This window comes from Hyposmocoma kahamanoa, unplaced genomic scaffold, assembly GCF_003589595.1.
Source record: "Hyposmocoma kahamanoa isolate Upper Pololo Valley unplaced genomic scaffold, ASM358959v1 63, whole genome shotgun sequence".
Lineage (NCBI taxonomy): Eukaryota > Metazoa > Arthropoda > Insecta > Lepidoptera > Cosmopterigidae > Hyposmocoma > Hyposmocoma kahamanoa.
In genome coordinates this window covers 12,169,805-12,184,356 of record NW_020653851.1, presented here as the reverse complement: position 1 = coordinate 12,184,356, position 14,552 = coordinate 12,169,805, and the positions used below count along the sequence as shown (strand labels likewise).

Genomic DNA, 14,552 nt, shown 5'->3' with positions numbered 1-14,552 from the left:
CAATAAGAAAGTATGTACAAACATTTACTTTACATAATGAAATTTAATTGTATAACGTTATGAGGATTGTATTATAATTTAAGGTTGCTTTTTTATTGTTTATGATAATCAAAGCTTCCTTTACGTTGGCTTTATTTGTATTAGATTAAGTTATAATGAAATAAATGTTTTCTTTATCTCTTTACTCGTCTTCGCAAAGTCACAAAATAATGTAAGGGGTCATGTACGCTTTTAAGTTTTTAAACTAACTAACTTTTAAGTTTCAGTTGATATTAAAAATTTCCCATTTACACAGCTCAAAACAATAGTGAAACAAAACTACGCAGAAGCTGTATAATAATACAGATTCTGCGTACTTGGACATGACGAAATCCATGGCAGTGACCCGTTTAGCTCTTGCTGTCGTCTCGGTCTAAGATATTTAAAAAAATATTATAAATGATAAATGTCTGCAAATGTTCATTTACAAAGAGCAACTCCCAGAATTATTCTACTCAGCATGAGAATTAATAGAGTTTAATCAATGTGATGGTTCAAGTGTTTGTTTGGTTTTAAGTTTTGATTGATTTCAAGTTTACCTATGACATACAGATTTCAGGTTGAGTTTGAAATAGTTCACATTCAAGGGCGTGCCCGCAACAGCGCGACAATAATGTGCCGTAGATAAAGCCAACAGAGGTCCCGCTCGGAACAGTTCGTTGCTATTGATTTACGTATCAGGTTCGCTGATCGCTGAACGTGACGCACGACCAGCATTGTGAGCCATTTGTTTATAAAGAGAAACAGTTGTAGACAGAGGGCATTCAGCTTCAACCGCCATAAATACGAACGAAATTTAAGCAACTTGTGTAGTGTTTTTCGCGTTTATGATGGCAATTCAAATAAGTACTTACCTACAATGTTAGTTAATAATACCTACATATCGAGTCCCGGTCGCCTTGAACATAGTTACTGTGGGTACGTGTCTGGAATTTCGCATCGTGTATAATTTTCAAAGGCGATATATGAGTCAACTGCGACGGATGGAGGTCGGGAGGATGAGCAGGTAAATATGGGTGCCGCAGAGGGCAAACCGCGGCGCATTATTTACATAATCGCCAGGACCGGGCGGCCTTGGCGCTTGCGCTGGGTCATCATTTCAGCTCTCTTTACCGCTAGACGAGTTTTTATCGTAATAAAATCTAGGAGATAAAGCAAATGCGAAGAATATGTACATTATTCTATATGTATGGACGTGGGTGTTAAGCTGACAATTGAACTGAACAATATATGTATATAATGTATGTATAATACATGCAATTTATCGCAGAGCAGCCATATAACAATCGCAAGTCTAATAAAGAAAAAAACAAGGTAAAAACAGTGGACAGAATGACGAATAAAAGCGCTTGCGCTTATTCATAGCGCAAGTTCAAGTTCAATGGCGACGGCGATGACTTGCGGGTGTCGTTGACTCCGATCCTCCGTTTAATACAATGATGCAACGCAAGAGGCAGAGCGTGAACTATTCGCACGAGCACGGAGTTCTTTGTTACATCTCGAAGGCGAGTGTCAAACCAGAGTCGGCGCGGGTGCAGCCACCGCGCGCGCAAATCTTGCCCCAAGCATCGGGGCGGTGCAGTGCAAGTCAATTGCACCTTTAAATTCCATTCAAGTGCAAGAGAGGTGGCACCAAAGGGGTACTTTTCTTGTCTGTAATATCGCGTATATATCGATTTAAAGTGCGATGAATGTTTTATCGTCTATGTGCAATATTAAAATCATTTAAACCTTTTTCTGTTGCCTCTGCAATTGCCTCCGTGGCTGAACGGTACTGCCACGCAGAGGGCTGGATCCCGGGATGGGATAAATATTTGTATAGCCTACATTTATTTCTCTCGGAGTTCGTGTAATTGAATTAGTGGTTGTCATGTGTGTGTCCATAACACCCCCGATACAGAATATGCCTAGTGCGGGTCTATGAGTGTTGGCGTAATTATTGTTATGTTTTTTTTACATACAAATAAACAAAAAAAAAATACAGATAAGAGGAATGCTCAAATTAGTTTGCACTGATTTCAACCATAATTTTCAGTCCTACCCGGCCATGGCAGCTCTATGATGAAATTATTAGCCCATGAGACTTGTCAACTTACGAGTATGTATATCTCAGGGTGACGGGTGCAGTGGCAACGCTCCCTAAATCTTTGCGTTTTATAACTCATGAGTGGCATTGCAACAGTCAGGGATACACTTATCGCTTACCACCAGGCGCATGACTTGTTCGTCTCGTCTTTCGCTTGATATAAAAATGTGGTCGATCACACACAAAAAACGCAAACAGACATCATCATCAAAATATGTGATAAGTATTATTTAATCGGAATGGGTACAAAGTATTATAGGTAACTTAGGTCATCAACATTTTGTAACCTCTGAAACCTTTGGTTTTAAACTGGCTAGTCCAAATGCGGTACTGTGCTTACAATGCCATCGTAATTCATTAGCCGACTCTGTTTGCCTGGTAGGTATTATTTATGGCCGCTTAAAGGTTTTATCCGAGAATACTTTCGTTTGTATCCTCTAAAGCTGCAGTTCATTCGTGAAGGGGTAATAAAGATATCTGAATAGGATGCTCGGGGTCAAGGTTTTCAATCCCATAAAGTTTCTTTCAAAGTCTGTCGCAGGTTCACTGCGGTGCTCTGGCTAGATTTATCGGCGAAACAGGCTATACAATAAAGGTATTTCGCTTTGGGCACTTTACATTTATAAGGTTTGCTTTTGTGATGGGCGTTTGGTAGTTGTTTTGCAAATTTAAAAATTAAGTTTAAATAAAAGATGATTACTTTTTTACATGTTGCGTGTAGGTAATACGTACACATATCAAAAGTGTCTAGAGACCAAGCACGTTTTTACTAGTTACTGCAAATTAGGTATTTTAAATAATTTTTTTTGGTCAATTACATTTTCAAATTATAAAATGAACCAAAATAAATCCGTCGGTGTTAAAACGAATTATTAAAAAAACCTAATTTCAGTAGTTGGCAAAAACGTGCCTGATTTCTAGACACTTTTGATGTGTGTATTTTGGTACATAAGCCTGTACAAATACCTAAATGTAGGAGTCCGATTTATATACCTACATGAAATAATGTTACAATGTATTAAAAAGTATATGCGCAGAAATGTAAGCTCCTGCCGGGGTATATTAGAGTACTATATATAGTTTTAATTTTATGAGATTTATAGCAATAATCAGGTTAAATAAAATTGTCTGATTGTCAATTGTTTTTTTTTGACATAATCTATGTCTCCATGTATGTCATGTAAAAATAGATATTAGAGTACAATTGTAAAGTTTTAATTTTATGACATTTTTAGCAATAATCGGGTTAAGTATAATTTTGTGATCTTTAATTTTTTGTTTGGACATTATTTATATATCTATGTAAAAATGTCATGTCATGTAAAAATAAACGTTTGTATGTTTGTCCCGTATGCATTCCATTATTATTCATCCAAGTTTCTGAAGTATTAGGTCCCAATGCTGGCCCAATGCGGATTGGGGACTTATACGTTTTCAGCCGCATCGCATTGCTGGGAATAGCTAGTATTTGATAAAATACGTTTTATATCGGGTTATTATAAGTATTATGACTTCGTGCTAGTCTGGGTACGACTGAAAACCATTTAAAAAGTCATCTGTCTGTTCGCGTGTTTTCGCTGTATGCACATGATGAATGATATGGGCCGAGCACAGACTTGATTTCCGGGAAGGACGAGGGTATATAATTGCTAGGTGGTGAGGCAGGTATCCTTGGAACATCATTCACGCAGCATTCGAATAGCGTCGCCGTGTTAAAATAGTCTTTAAATGAACTGTGTGAATAAAACTGAGTTTTGTTTGTTAGCTTAATTTTAGAGCTATAAATACTTTAATTGATATACAATTAGTTTTTCACCTCAATACCTCGGAAAGGCTAAGACATGAGAAAGAACTAACTGGAAATCTGCGGGTAAAAACGTTTTTACCACCCGAGCGTGGAAAAGGACTTTAAAATTCGAACTTGACGATGGACTGTGGAGCACTTAATCTTTCGATGAAAAAAAAACATAATAACATGTTCAAATACGCGTTTTGTCGTACATTATTTATGTAATATAAATCCATTGGTCTCTTTTAGGTATTCTTATTATTGTTGGCATTAAATTGACAACGATAACTAATTTTTTTTATTAAAACTGATTTGTTATAGTTCAACCGCTTTTCTTTCATCTGCCATTTTCCTCGCTATGGTGAGGAGAAAAGTTGTTTCGCTCGGCAGCAAAGTTGTTTTGCGTCTCGTGCTTTGAAACCCTCGCTACGTTCAGGATTCTATTTCTGAACACACGACACATTCTTCTCTCGTGGTTCAATCTTAGGTACCTTCGCTTGCTCAGGTTTCAATACAAGCACTCGCGTCCATCAACTTTGCACCCGTGCATATCAAATAATTATTGTATTTGATTATCATACTTGTGATTGATACTTGATAGCCCTTTTTTCGTTAGAAAATGGCAATGACTCAGAATATGGACGTAATATTACCTTCTCAATAAATAATCATAACTATTTGGGCAAAGTAGTTACACGTATTGGTTGTAATTATTATTACAAGAATCGAACACAAAGAAAAAATCCTTCGATTCGGCTGGATATGAACCAGCGGCTTCGCCATACCGTGGATATCATATTAGTAGTAAAACATCGTGATGTTCTATAAACTAATATTATATAATATTATTATACGTTTTTACAAATAAACTAATGTACTGTTTAGTAACAAATAATTTTCATCATCATTAATTTTGAGACGAAATGTAATGTGTCGGCTACGAAGTTTTTATGGTGGTAATGTCACGGTCCTGTTTTCCTATAAATTTGCACAGTCATGTCCAAACGTTAGTGTTTTTAACTAAAATATTAATGTACTAAGAGCAATGATAGGATTTTAAATGCAGTATTTTTTAATGTAATGTAGGAGGGAAATTAGCTGACAAGCCACTTGATGGTCAACGTCGGCCATGGACACCTGCAATATCAGAGGAGCTGGAAGAGCCTATGCGTTGCCAGCCGTTGAGAGCCTATGTCTCAGCGAAAAGGGAATACCTCAGTAAATAAGTTAGAAATCTAAAATGTTTGAGCATGTTAGATACTCATTGATACGAATTAAACTATTTTTATATTATTTAATTATTCTATTAGGTACTTGTGCTCTTTATATTTTTCAAACAACATTTATTTGCGAGTTGTTAGGTTAGGTTCAAAATGAAATTATTTTCGGATCTAAATAGCAAGTATTTGATTTTTTAAACGACTTTAAAAAAGAGGAGGTTCTCAATTCGACTGTATGTTTTTTTCTTTTTGTATGTATGTTACGCAATAACTCATTGCATTGTGAACCGATTTTGATGATTCTTTTTTGTTGGAAAGAGGGTACCTCAGAAGTGGTCCCATTGAATTGAAATTGAAATTTGATGATTTGGTGGCAAATTAGGGGATTAATGACTTTTGAGATCGGTTTTTTAGTACTCTGTACTGGGATTATTTTGATATCAATAGACGGTACGAGTTTGCTTTTCCAAACCGACACCCGACGTTTCGGGCTCTTTACTATCTTATTGGTCAATGCTGATTAATATTTTTTTACCAGTTTTCTTTTACCTTCATAGATGATCATTCAATGTCCAAATGATTATCAATGGATTGTAAAATTGGCAAGACGTTAAGACATAGGACTTTTTAAGTTTTATATTTTTGTTACTACATTGTTAAAAGATCTATAGCTTGAAGATATGAACAATGGTATTGTAAATAAGTCCCAAAAATGCTTGGTATTTTGATAATGCTTTATGATACTTGTAATGTACTGTAATTGTAACATAATTTAAATATGGCTTTTATTACTTTTAAATTTCTCGCGTGGGATTTAAACTCTAATCTGGTAAATAAATAATTTTTAAATTTACATACATGAACTAGTAGGTGATTCATTTCAATGTTATCAGGAACACTAAGTTTATGAACTACCAAATTTGCCACTATCCATAATAAATATAAAAGGAATGCAGGGAATACACTACGTAAATGTATTTTATGAGTTTTTCGTAGCATCCAAGCCAGGTGCGCAGCTATCTGCGAGGAATCGCATATCAAATGTCGTATACGTGTTTGCGCATCAATTGCGGAAACGTCCGTAACAAACCGCTAGGCAACAACAAAATTATGCACCATAAAAATTTTACGACGCGAATAAATGTTTAAAAGGTGTGAGAACGTATCAAGCGAATAAGAAGAAAAATGATTGGAAATGAAGGATTTGATTGCACTTTCATAAAAAAATCATTAAGTAAGTAAGTAAATAAGTAAATTCTTTATTTCCTCCGCAAATTTGTAACAATTTAAATGAAATAATGGTAGTGTATATTACGAAGGAATGAGATCACTGTATGATATTGAATAGGTCTCAAATTAGTTTAGATAGGGTAAATCAGCTTTAGGGTTAATCAGCTTGTTCTATAATACCATGTCGAAGTTGAAAGCGCGTTGATAGGATGAGAAGCGGTAATGTGCTGGCGTGGATAGCGCCGTCGTCGTGGTGCACGGGAATCCGGAAGCGCAATACAGGCAACACTAATTGTGCAATTGAGCTTTAGCCACGGCCCCGGTACTCCGGCGCATCGTGCCCCCGCTCGCTAACTGACGTCTCGCCTCTACGCACCACATGCAATTTTTCTGTTATATTCTCTTGGAACTTTAATTCTGCATACCGTGTTTTATCATTCTTCACTATTACTGCGTCGCAAAGTTGTGCTGCAATTATTCTAATTTACATTGCACTATAATTGTATAATGATCTTTGCGCGTACAAGAATGGAGAGAAGCATTTCTTGCGATCGGAAAACGATAAAAATACTGTCTATCTCATTCTGTACAGTAAACAAATATTCAACAAAGTCGAGCTCAGTGTCAATATTATTAGAGCTAACAGAGATAACAAAGAACCGCACAACTGGTTGCTAAACACGGCTCTCAAACAAAACACTTATAAAACACATAAAAGGTGTATTTTTTCTTAATCCGACGAGATGAGAAGCATTGTGGGCCCAAAGTTTTAGACAGTAAGATTGTTAACCGTACGGTGAAGGAAGGTATTTGGTCGTGAGAAAACTGCGATCGGCGCCGCAGATGAAGTATTGAGATTGGATTTACGATATTTCAAAATCACGTTCATAACCTTGAACCTGTGAGAAGGAAATCACACCTCAGCACGACAATAATCACATCATTCATCTAGGAAGAAAGTTCGCAGTTCGCTCTGCAATCAGAGAACTTGTGGAATTAATGACGGCTGGCATGTGGTAAAAAAACTGCACTGAGAGAAGCGTGGTTTATATAAAATAAATAGGCGTTAAGATCTACGAACGGCTTCTATGGTAATTGTGTTAACTTTTGTAAACGACGAAGTCAAAGGGCACTAAGACTAAATTAAATATATACCTCTACATAAAGACGGCACACAGAACGCAATGATATAAAAAGGTCGTTATCCCGCGAATTATGTGTTTGTAACGGGACACAATTCACATTAAGCTTCTATTGTTATTGTGATGCCCCAAGCAAAATTTTATAATATATAACAATAATTAGCGTTAAGAGCAAAATTTCTCGGCATGGTTTTTACATTTAAATCGCCCACCACCTGAATATATCTCATCTAAATAGAATTTCATGAATATACCTGTTCGTAAATACATGTTCTTATATATTTATGCAGATTTATCACTGACAATGGTAAAAGTATTGATTTAATTAAAAATATCCAGAATAAGGGGTTGTCGGTGAAACATCCGTTGGAAATTATAGGGTTATAGTGAGGCTGGCTCCCCCATACCACTGTTCTGACACCTCAACGGTTGGATCCTTGTACCCGGGCCAATTATAACGGGAAGCGACCCTCGGCGCAGGTTCGCGTGGCTTCGTTCTACAGAGTAATGGTTTAAACACATAACTGCCGACGTCAGGGAGAGCGAATCAATAACATCACGCGTGCACCCGTCGATATATACTATTAGCTGTCCTTTGATATCCGCTCAGTCGCCGACTGGCAGCTAATAGAGCGGTTCAAGACATAAAGAGGAAAATTAAGTAACACATATCCTGAACTACTTTGAAGGCAACCTCAATTATTTTTACGACGAACTTTCTAATTGCGCTTCACAAGAAAGCGCGAAGAAGATTTTTTCAACTGCAACTCGTAAAAGATTTTATTTTACATCTTTTTTGTTGTCGGAGTAGATTTATCGTTTTCACTTGCAATAATTGTAGTGCATCGGCTGCAAAACAATGTGCCAATTATTTATTTTGATTGAACATTTAGCTAAAAAATTACAACCTCCGAATATAAGATAAAGATTTTTTTACTGAATCTCCGTCAGATGAATTATAATTAAAATAAACGGAACGGAATGCAAAAGAGACGAGGTTGATGAACCAGCAAGAGTTAACAAAGTAACCATAATAGATAGACTTTAATTAAAGCATAAAACACCTTTGAGTCTCGCGTGATGGCATGTAAGATCTTTAAAGAACGAAAAAAAGAAAGAATAAGAAAATAATCAGGATATAATAATATAAACACTAGGTATACATACCTCTTTCATAATGTACTTAGTAGAAAATTCAAATTCATTGCTGTAACTTCATCCACGTACATTATTTTAAAGTGCTAAACAATCCAATAATTTAATCCAATAAATTAAGTTTTTATTGAAGGATATTTTACTACCATGATATTCAATAATTTTTTTTGGAATTACTCCTCTAGTTTGTTACAATTATTAATACAAAGATACGCTAGAAGACGTTGGTTCGAATCCAGCTGGATCGAAGATTTTTTTTCTAAGTGTTTGATCTATGCATTAATAATTAATCTAATCACAATTAAGTTCATTAACTGACTGCTGTGTTCATTAAATGTGCTTTTATTTATATTTCAACAGCGTGTTTAGCTCTTCAATGTTAACTGGTGCAATACAATTATGTTACCTTTAATTAAAATAAAAGTAATTCCCAAAGTAACTATAGCAAATAAAAAAAACAATACGGCGAAATCTTTTGGTTGACAAAGCAATATGGAACCGTTTTTGTAATTTAGCCGGGCTCTCCGGGTGTTAAACCATTGGATAATTGTGACTAAAGATCTGCCATTCTGCAATTTAGTAGCTGTAGAGCTCTTAGAGAAAGAGTTCGTCCAGGGAAGTCCTGCCACCTTATCTATTTTTGCCGCCAAGCAGTTGGTAATGTCAGCATTACTGTTTTCCGGTTTTGAAGGGTAAGGGTGCTGGTGAAATTACTGGCACATGGGACTTGTCAATTTATGTCTCAGGGTGACGGGCGCAGTGACAGTGCTCCTCAGATCTTTGCGATTTAAAGCTCTGAGTGGCACTGCAACTGTTATGGACAGGCTTGTAGCTTACTATCAGGCGCGCGACTTGTTCGTCCCGTCACTTGAAATTATAAAAAAAAATACAGTTATGTATGGTCAGTGTAATCATAAAACAAAATTTTATGTATAAGTACAATTTTCACCGTCTTCCATGAATTGTGACATGTTTATGATAATTTTAATAATCTGATGCACATTGCTTATCGCGTGAATCGATATTTTTATCTTACGCCAGAAATCAGACTCCTGCATCGATTTATTGGTTTATTCTCAAGTTAAATCTTATACATATCAGGTTCTTTTTAATGGATTTAGTTTTCTAGACAGAAATATTAAAATAATATTGTACGGAAGGTAGCATATGAAAGCTAAACACTGGCGGATGTTGTTCCGTTGCACTGGAGGTGACATTCGAACAAAAGTGAATAGATATAGATAGAGACGTGTAATATATAGACTGTAATATATGCTTATTTTTATAACAAATTCCAAGCAAACTTTTAGGTTATTTCTTTAATGCTTATGATGTTAGTATGTTGATAAAGTCTGTAATATGGGTAGGTAATAATCGGATACTAAGTACTATTTCCCTTTTTAAGAATGAATTAGTAAATATTTTGTTCTGCGTTTGACGATATACTCTAATAGCTTTAACCACTAAAACTTTATTCGAAGTCTCAAGTTTAAAAGCTCTATGTAAATTGAGTCAAGTAAAATAAAAACAAAACTGAAAATGCAATGTTTTAACCTTCGCTACTTTTTATGGATACCATTCCTTGCATAATTGTAAACCTATTGTCCATAAAGAAAGTTTAAAGCATTTTTCTATTTTCAGCCGATTGCGGTGGATTATTACATACTTAATTTTAAGTGCGGCATTAAAATGACAGTGGGGGGTTAAGGCAAGGGCCCATTTTCATTGTAATCGCGGCAATTAGACGGCTAAGCGAAGACCACCGGGGTCGTGATCTCTTAGCGCACCAAAGAATAAAATGTTAGAATGTACGGTGCTCATTACTAAGGTATTTCGCACGTCTAAATACTACTAAGTAGTATTTTGTGCGTCAGATACCTTTATAACACTATTTTAAGAACGACGAGACTAACGAAACTGTTTAACGTACTTTACTTTTAAAAGTTTCTCCTGCTGATAATAATTTAGTCAATGAAATTATGCTTGATTATTTATTAATACCAAGATCGAACACTAAAAAGTTCCTTCGATCGCCATAACATTTTCACGATTTCTCATAGATGGCGCTACGGCAAAAAGTCGTTAAAACCACTAAAAGGGCCCCAAATAGCACATAAATTTTTATAAGGTCTGCTGGTTCGTTCCGTAGATCCGTTGGGAGAGCGTCAGCCACGGTATGACGAAGTCGCTGGTTTGAGTCCAGCTGGATTCGATTTTTTGTATTAATAATTATAACAAACTAAGTGGAATAATTTGACAAAAATAATGGAATAAAACATAGTAATAATCAATAAAGTTAATATTTTGCTTTTAATTTAATTTTTTGGATAATGCGAGGTGTCTTTACTTCATTTCATTGCTACCTAACCTAGAGTTATTTTCGTTTTTATCGATCGACTTAACAGATTAATTGGCTTGACCACAATCATTCTAGATGCAGATCACAATCGGTTGTGCAGCAGCGCAGTCCGTAGCTTGATTGCTGCACTAATAATCTTAGTAGGGCCTCATGGGCGGTCCAGCACTCCTATTATTTTAAACATCGGAGTCATGCACTTCTCGATTAAATGGACCTCGGGCGACGCAACAGCTCTCCTTTTGAAAAAAACTCTTTGTATATTCCCACCCCCATCACTTTTACTCTCTTTGCTGTTATTAAAGAGATAAAATGCATAATATATGCTTTTTTTAAACACTCCCATCGTCTGAGGACGTAATTCTTTGCACATTAAACAAAAGCGACAGGTATCGTTGAATGAGATTAAAAAGTAGTATTTAAAAATGTACCCTAAAGGCTTTAATGCGGTCCATGTTCTGCATGGTTCGTTTAAAGTGCAATATCTTGTAATGAAAACTTCAATGGAGCATTGAAAGTACTTAGTATTCGCTTTAGAGCAGTTTTAGATTAGCGTTAAGGTTATGTACTGGAATTAGAACTGATGGGACTTCAGCGCAAGACGCGGTGGGAGAGCTTGATGCGAACAGCTTCCACCAATTAAGTTAATGTCGACTTCAAACCTTTTTTAAAGGAACGTTTAGAGTTACTGATGGTATGGTGGTGATCGCTGCCAATCAGTTCTTACAGAATCAACGTACAAAGTTTTACCACGTACTATTATAATATAATATATCTAATTTGTTAATATAAATTGGAATGTGAAAATCAAAAGGAATAAGTTGACCACGTGTTACTCAACTTCTATGCATAATATTTTTGGGGCAACTTGCTTGGTACAAAAAGGAGTGACAGAGTTGCCAGTTGCAGGTATTTCCTTTCGAAAATAAATCTACATTTCAGAGATTGCGCTAGAAACACAAATTAGAGAAAGACTGGATGTACCTAGCTTGACCTTTGCGAAAGCGCGTGGAAATCTTATTAAATACTCATCATTGAAGATTTATTTCTATATACCATGACATTGCAATACCATACATGTGAATATTGTTTTTAGTCAGTATAAAAGTAATATATTAGCAAAATAATTATTATACACTTACTTAAGAAATAATTTAGGACATCAGAAAAAGTTAAGGGCCAAAATGTTTTGCTCCAACGTATTACTACGTTTATACCAATTACAACATAATATATACTGTATATTAACTTGTTAGTTCTAAATCATTGCGATTGTAAAAATTTTAGAAAGGTTAGATGTCGAAACTCTTTTTTCTTTCGTGTCTAAAAAGTAAAAATGCATATTTTCACAATAAAAAATTGCGAAGACATGTTTGTGTATAATATTGGTATAATGTCCAGCCATGAGATTATACGAACATTTCGAATTTCAGCTCTAAATTCTGGGCATTCTGGATATATATTTTTTTTAAGTCAGCAAACTATTTTATTTTTGTTCACGCCTTTCAAGTTGTAAGAATAAATTAGTACGTGTGCTATAATTGCAGTCGAGTTGCGTGCCCGATCCTGAATGGGAGATATAGTTAACAAAGGCACACCCTTTAAACCGCTCCGCATCGCGTTCGTGAGCTAAGAAAAAACTACTACAACCCTTTGGACAAGCGAAGAATTCGCGTCGACCGCAACAAGAACAAATTGAGCGCGACCTATTGTGCGGTACGATTTGCCGAGATAACTCCCGTGTCGAAGAGCGGCCGCGAGGGCGCCGAGCCGCTGCCGCCGGACGTTCGTGGAGCAGAATGTGCTGCTACACGTAGAACACCAAACCTTATCACATTACATTACTGGTCTTTTTCTCCTTTTTGGTAAAATGTATCATTTAAGCTAGCAGTGTAAGTCGTCCCAGCAAGTAATGCCACTGTGAAATCCCCCTAGGTGGTGCAGCGGTGGTGTGCGCGGGACGCGTCGCTGTTATAAGTGCGATCCCGGGCGCCGCGCGCTCAGTGTGCCCGAGTGTCCCGTGTTGCGTGTGCGCACTCCCGTGAGCTTGCTTGAACCCCGAATTTGCCGCGCCTGACGAGATGCAGCTCTTATTGGCAACCTGCTTTTTGCTGTGCGCAGCTACTCTCGGCCCTGCCGCAGGTATGTACCATGATAACTTATCAATTATGCAATATATATGTACGTACGTAGAGTTACAATAACATGTTAGGTGTTAATAATGACTAATCGTGATATTGCAACAAAGTGTGGGATAAAAAATAGTGGTTAGTTTATAAAGATTACAAATTAGGAAACGGTCAATTTACAAATTTAAGAATAAGTCTCGATATTGCGAAGATCATATATATTATGAGTATTGAATAACTTAATACTATACACGAATTTACGAATATTTAGATTAGAGGCACTGTAGCCTGTCTAGAGTGCTAGCTAAATAATATGAAACAATGAAAACAATCAGGGATGATCGTTTTTATACAAAAATAATGAGTTCTAACACAACACTGGTTAATTAAGGAAGGTAACTACAATTCCATCGAATAGATGAACGAATCAAGATAAGTCATCAAAAAAATGTAAAGTCAAGGTAAGTAATATTGGATATGAACGTATAATTTTTATAGGCGGGAGTTGGGAACAGGCTTAGGTACGCGTAACGGCTGACGAGGGGGCACAAAATTAGGACGAGCGCCTATTCGTGTTGATAAGGCATAGTTAAAATTTTTACATGTTGTCCATATCATTGCTGTAAATTTCTTCTTTTATCCGAGTTTCTTTCTAGTTGGCACTCTCTAGAAAGGCACGCTGATTAAAGAATGACATATGTGTCTAATGAATGTATTCATTCTTTACTATAATACTATATTTAAATTTAATAAATTTTGTGAGCGTGTTTTTTGGATAGCGTAGAAATTAAATGTAGATGCTTATCTAGTTAGAAAATAGCAGAAATATAAAAATGTTGATTACCAAAATTCACCTAGGTATTAATGCAGAAGTATATTAAAAGGTGAATTTTGCCAGTCACAATTTTAATACAGAAAGTGTCTCTTAAAAATAATGTTTGTCCGAAAATTTTTTACAGCATGACATAACTTCGTAATAGATATTTATTATAAATTTAAAGAAAGTAATTTACTTATATCCAGTACGAAAACAGTAAAAACAGTTAAAATATCAATTACAAAAATTAATTTTATAGAGATTATCAAGACGACATAAAATTGTTATTGCCGTCCAATAAGGAACATATTTACGGAACGTCTCTAGACGTATTCAGGTGGCAGCTGTGACCTGTGGGTCTTCGACCTTCATTGTTCAGTTTTCATTATGGCACAATGGCTGGCTCACGGAGTTCTAGCCCTTCTAAGTTTCTATTACTTTTTAATTCCCAGGCCGCGCAATTGTAAACTTCCCGCAAATTGCTCAGACGAAAGAAAATGTTCAAGTTTTATATTTACGATCAGTACGATAAATCTTTTCCTTTGAGAGCAAGACCAACCATTAAAATTAACAAATTTAATTAAAAGCA

General features: G+C 35.9%; 2 protein-coding genes across 12 annotated transcripts in view; one reads left to right on the top strand and one right to left on the bottom strand.

Moving 5' to 3' along the window:
* LOC113230530 (cytosolic carboxypeptidase 1-like) overlaps window positions 1-14,552 on the bottom strand; it is a 68,380-nt gene that overhangs the window by 9,171 nt on the left and 44,657 nt on the right. The gene's annotated exons all lie outside the window — the stretch shown is intronic.
* LOC113230531 overlaps window positions 13,000-14,552 on the top strand; it is a 16,863-nt gene continuing 15,310 nt past the window's right edge. For all 4 annotated transcript variants that reach the window (XM_026464517.1, XM_026464518.1, XM_026464520.1 and 1 more), the window contains exon 1: window positions 13,000-13,159. In XM_026464517.1, coding sequence (XP_026320302.1) covers window positions 13,099-13,159 — 61 coding nt within the window. In that variant the 5' untranslated portion in view covers window positions 13,000-13,098. The remainder of the gene's footprint in view (window positions 13,160-14,552) is intronic.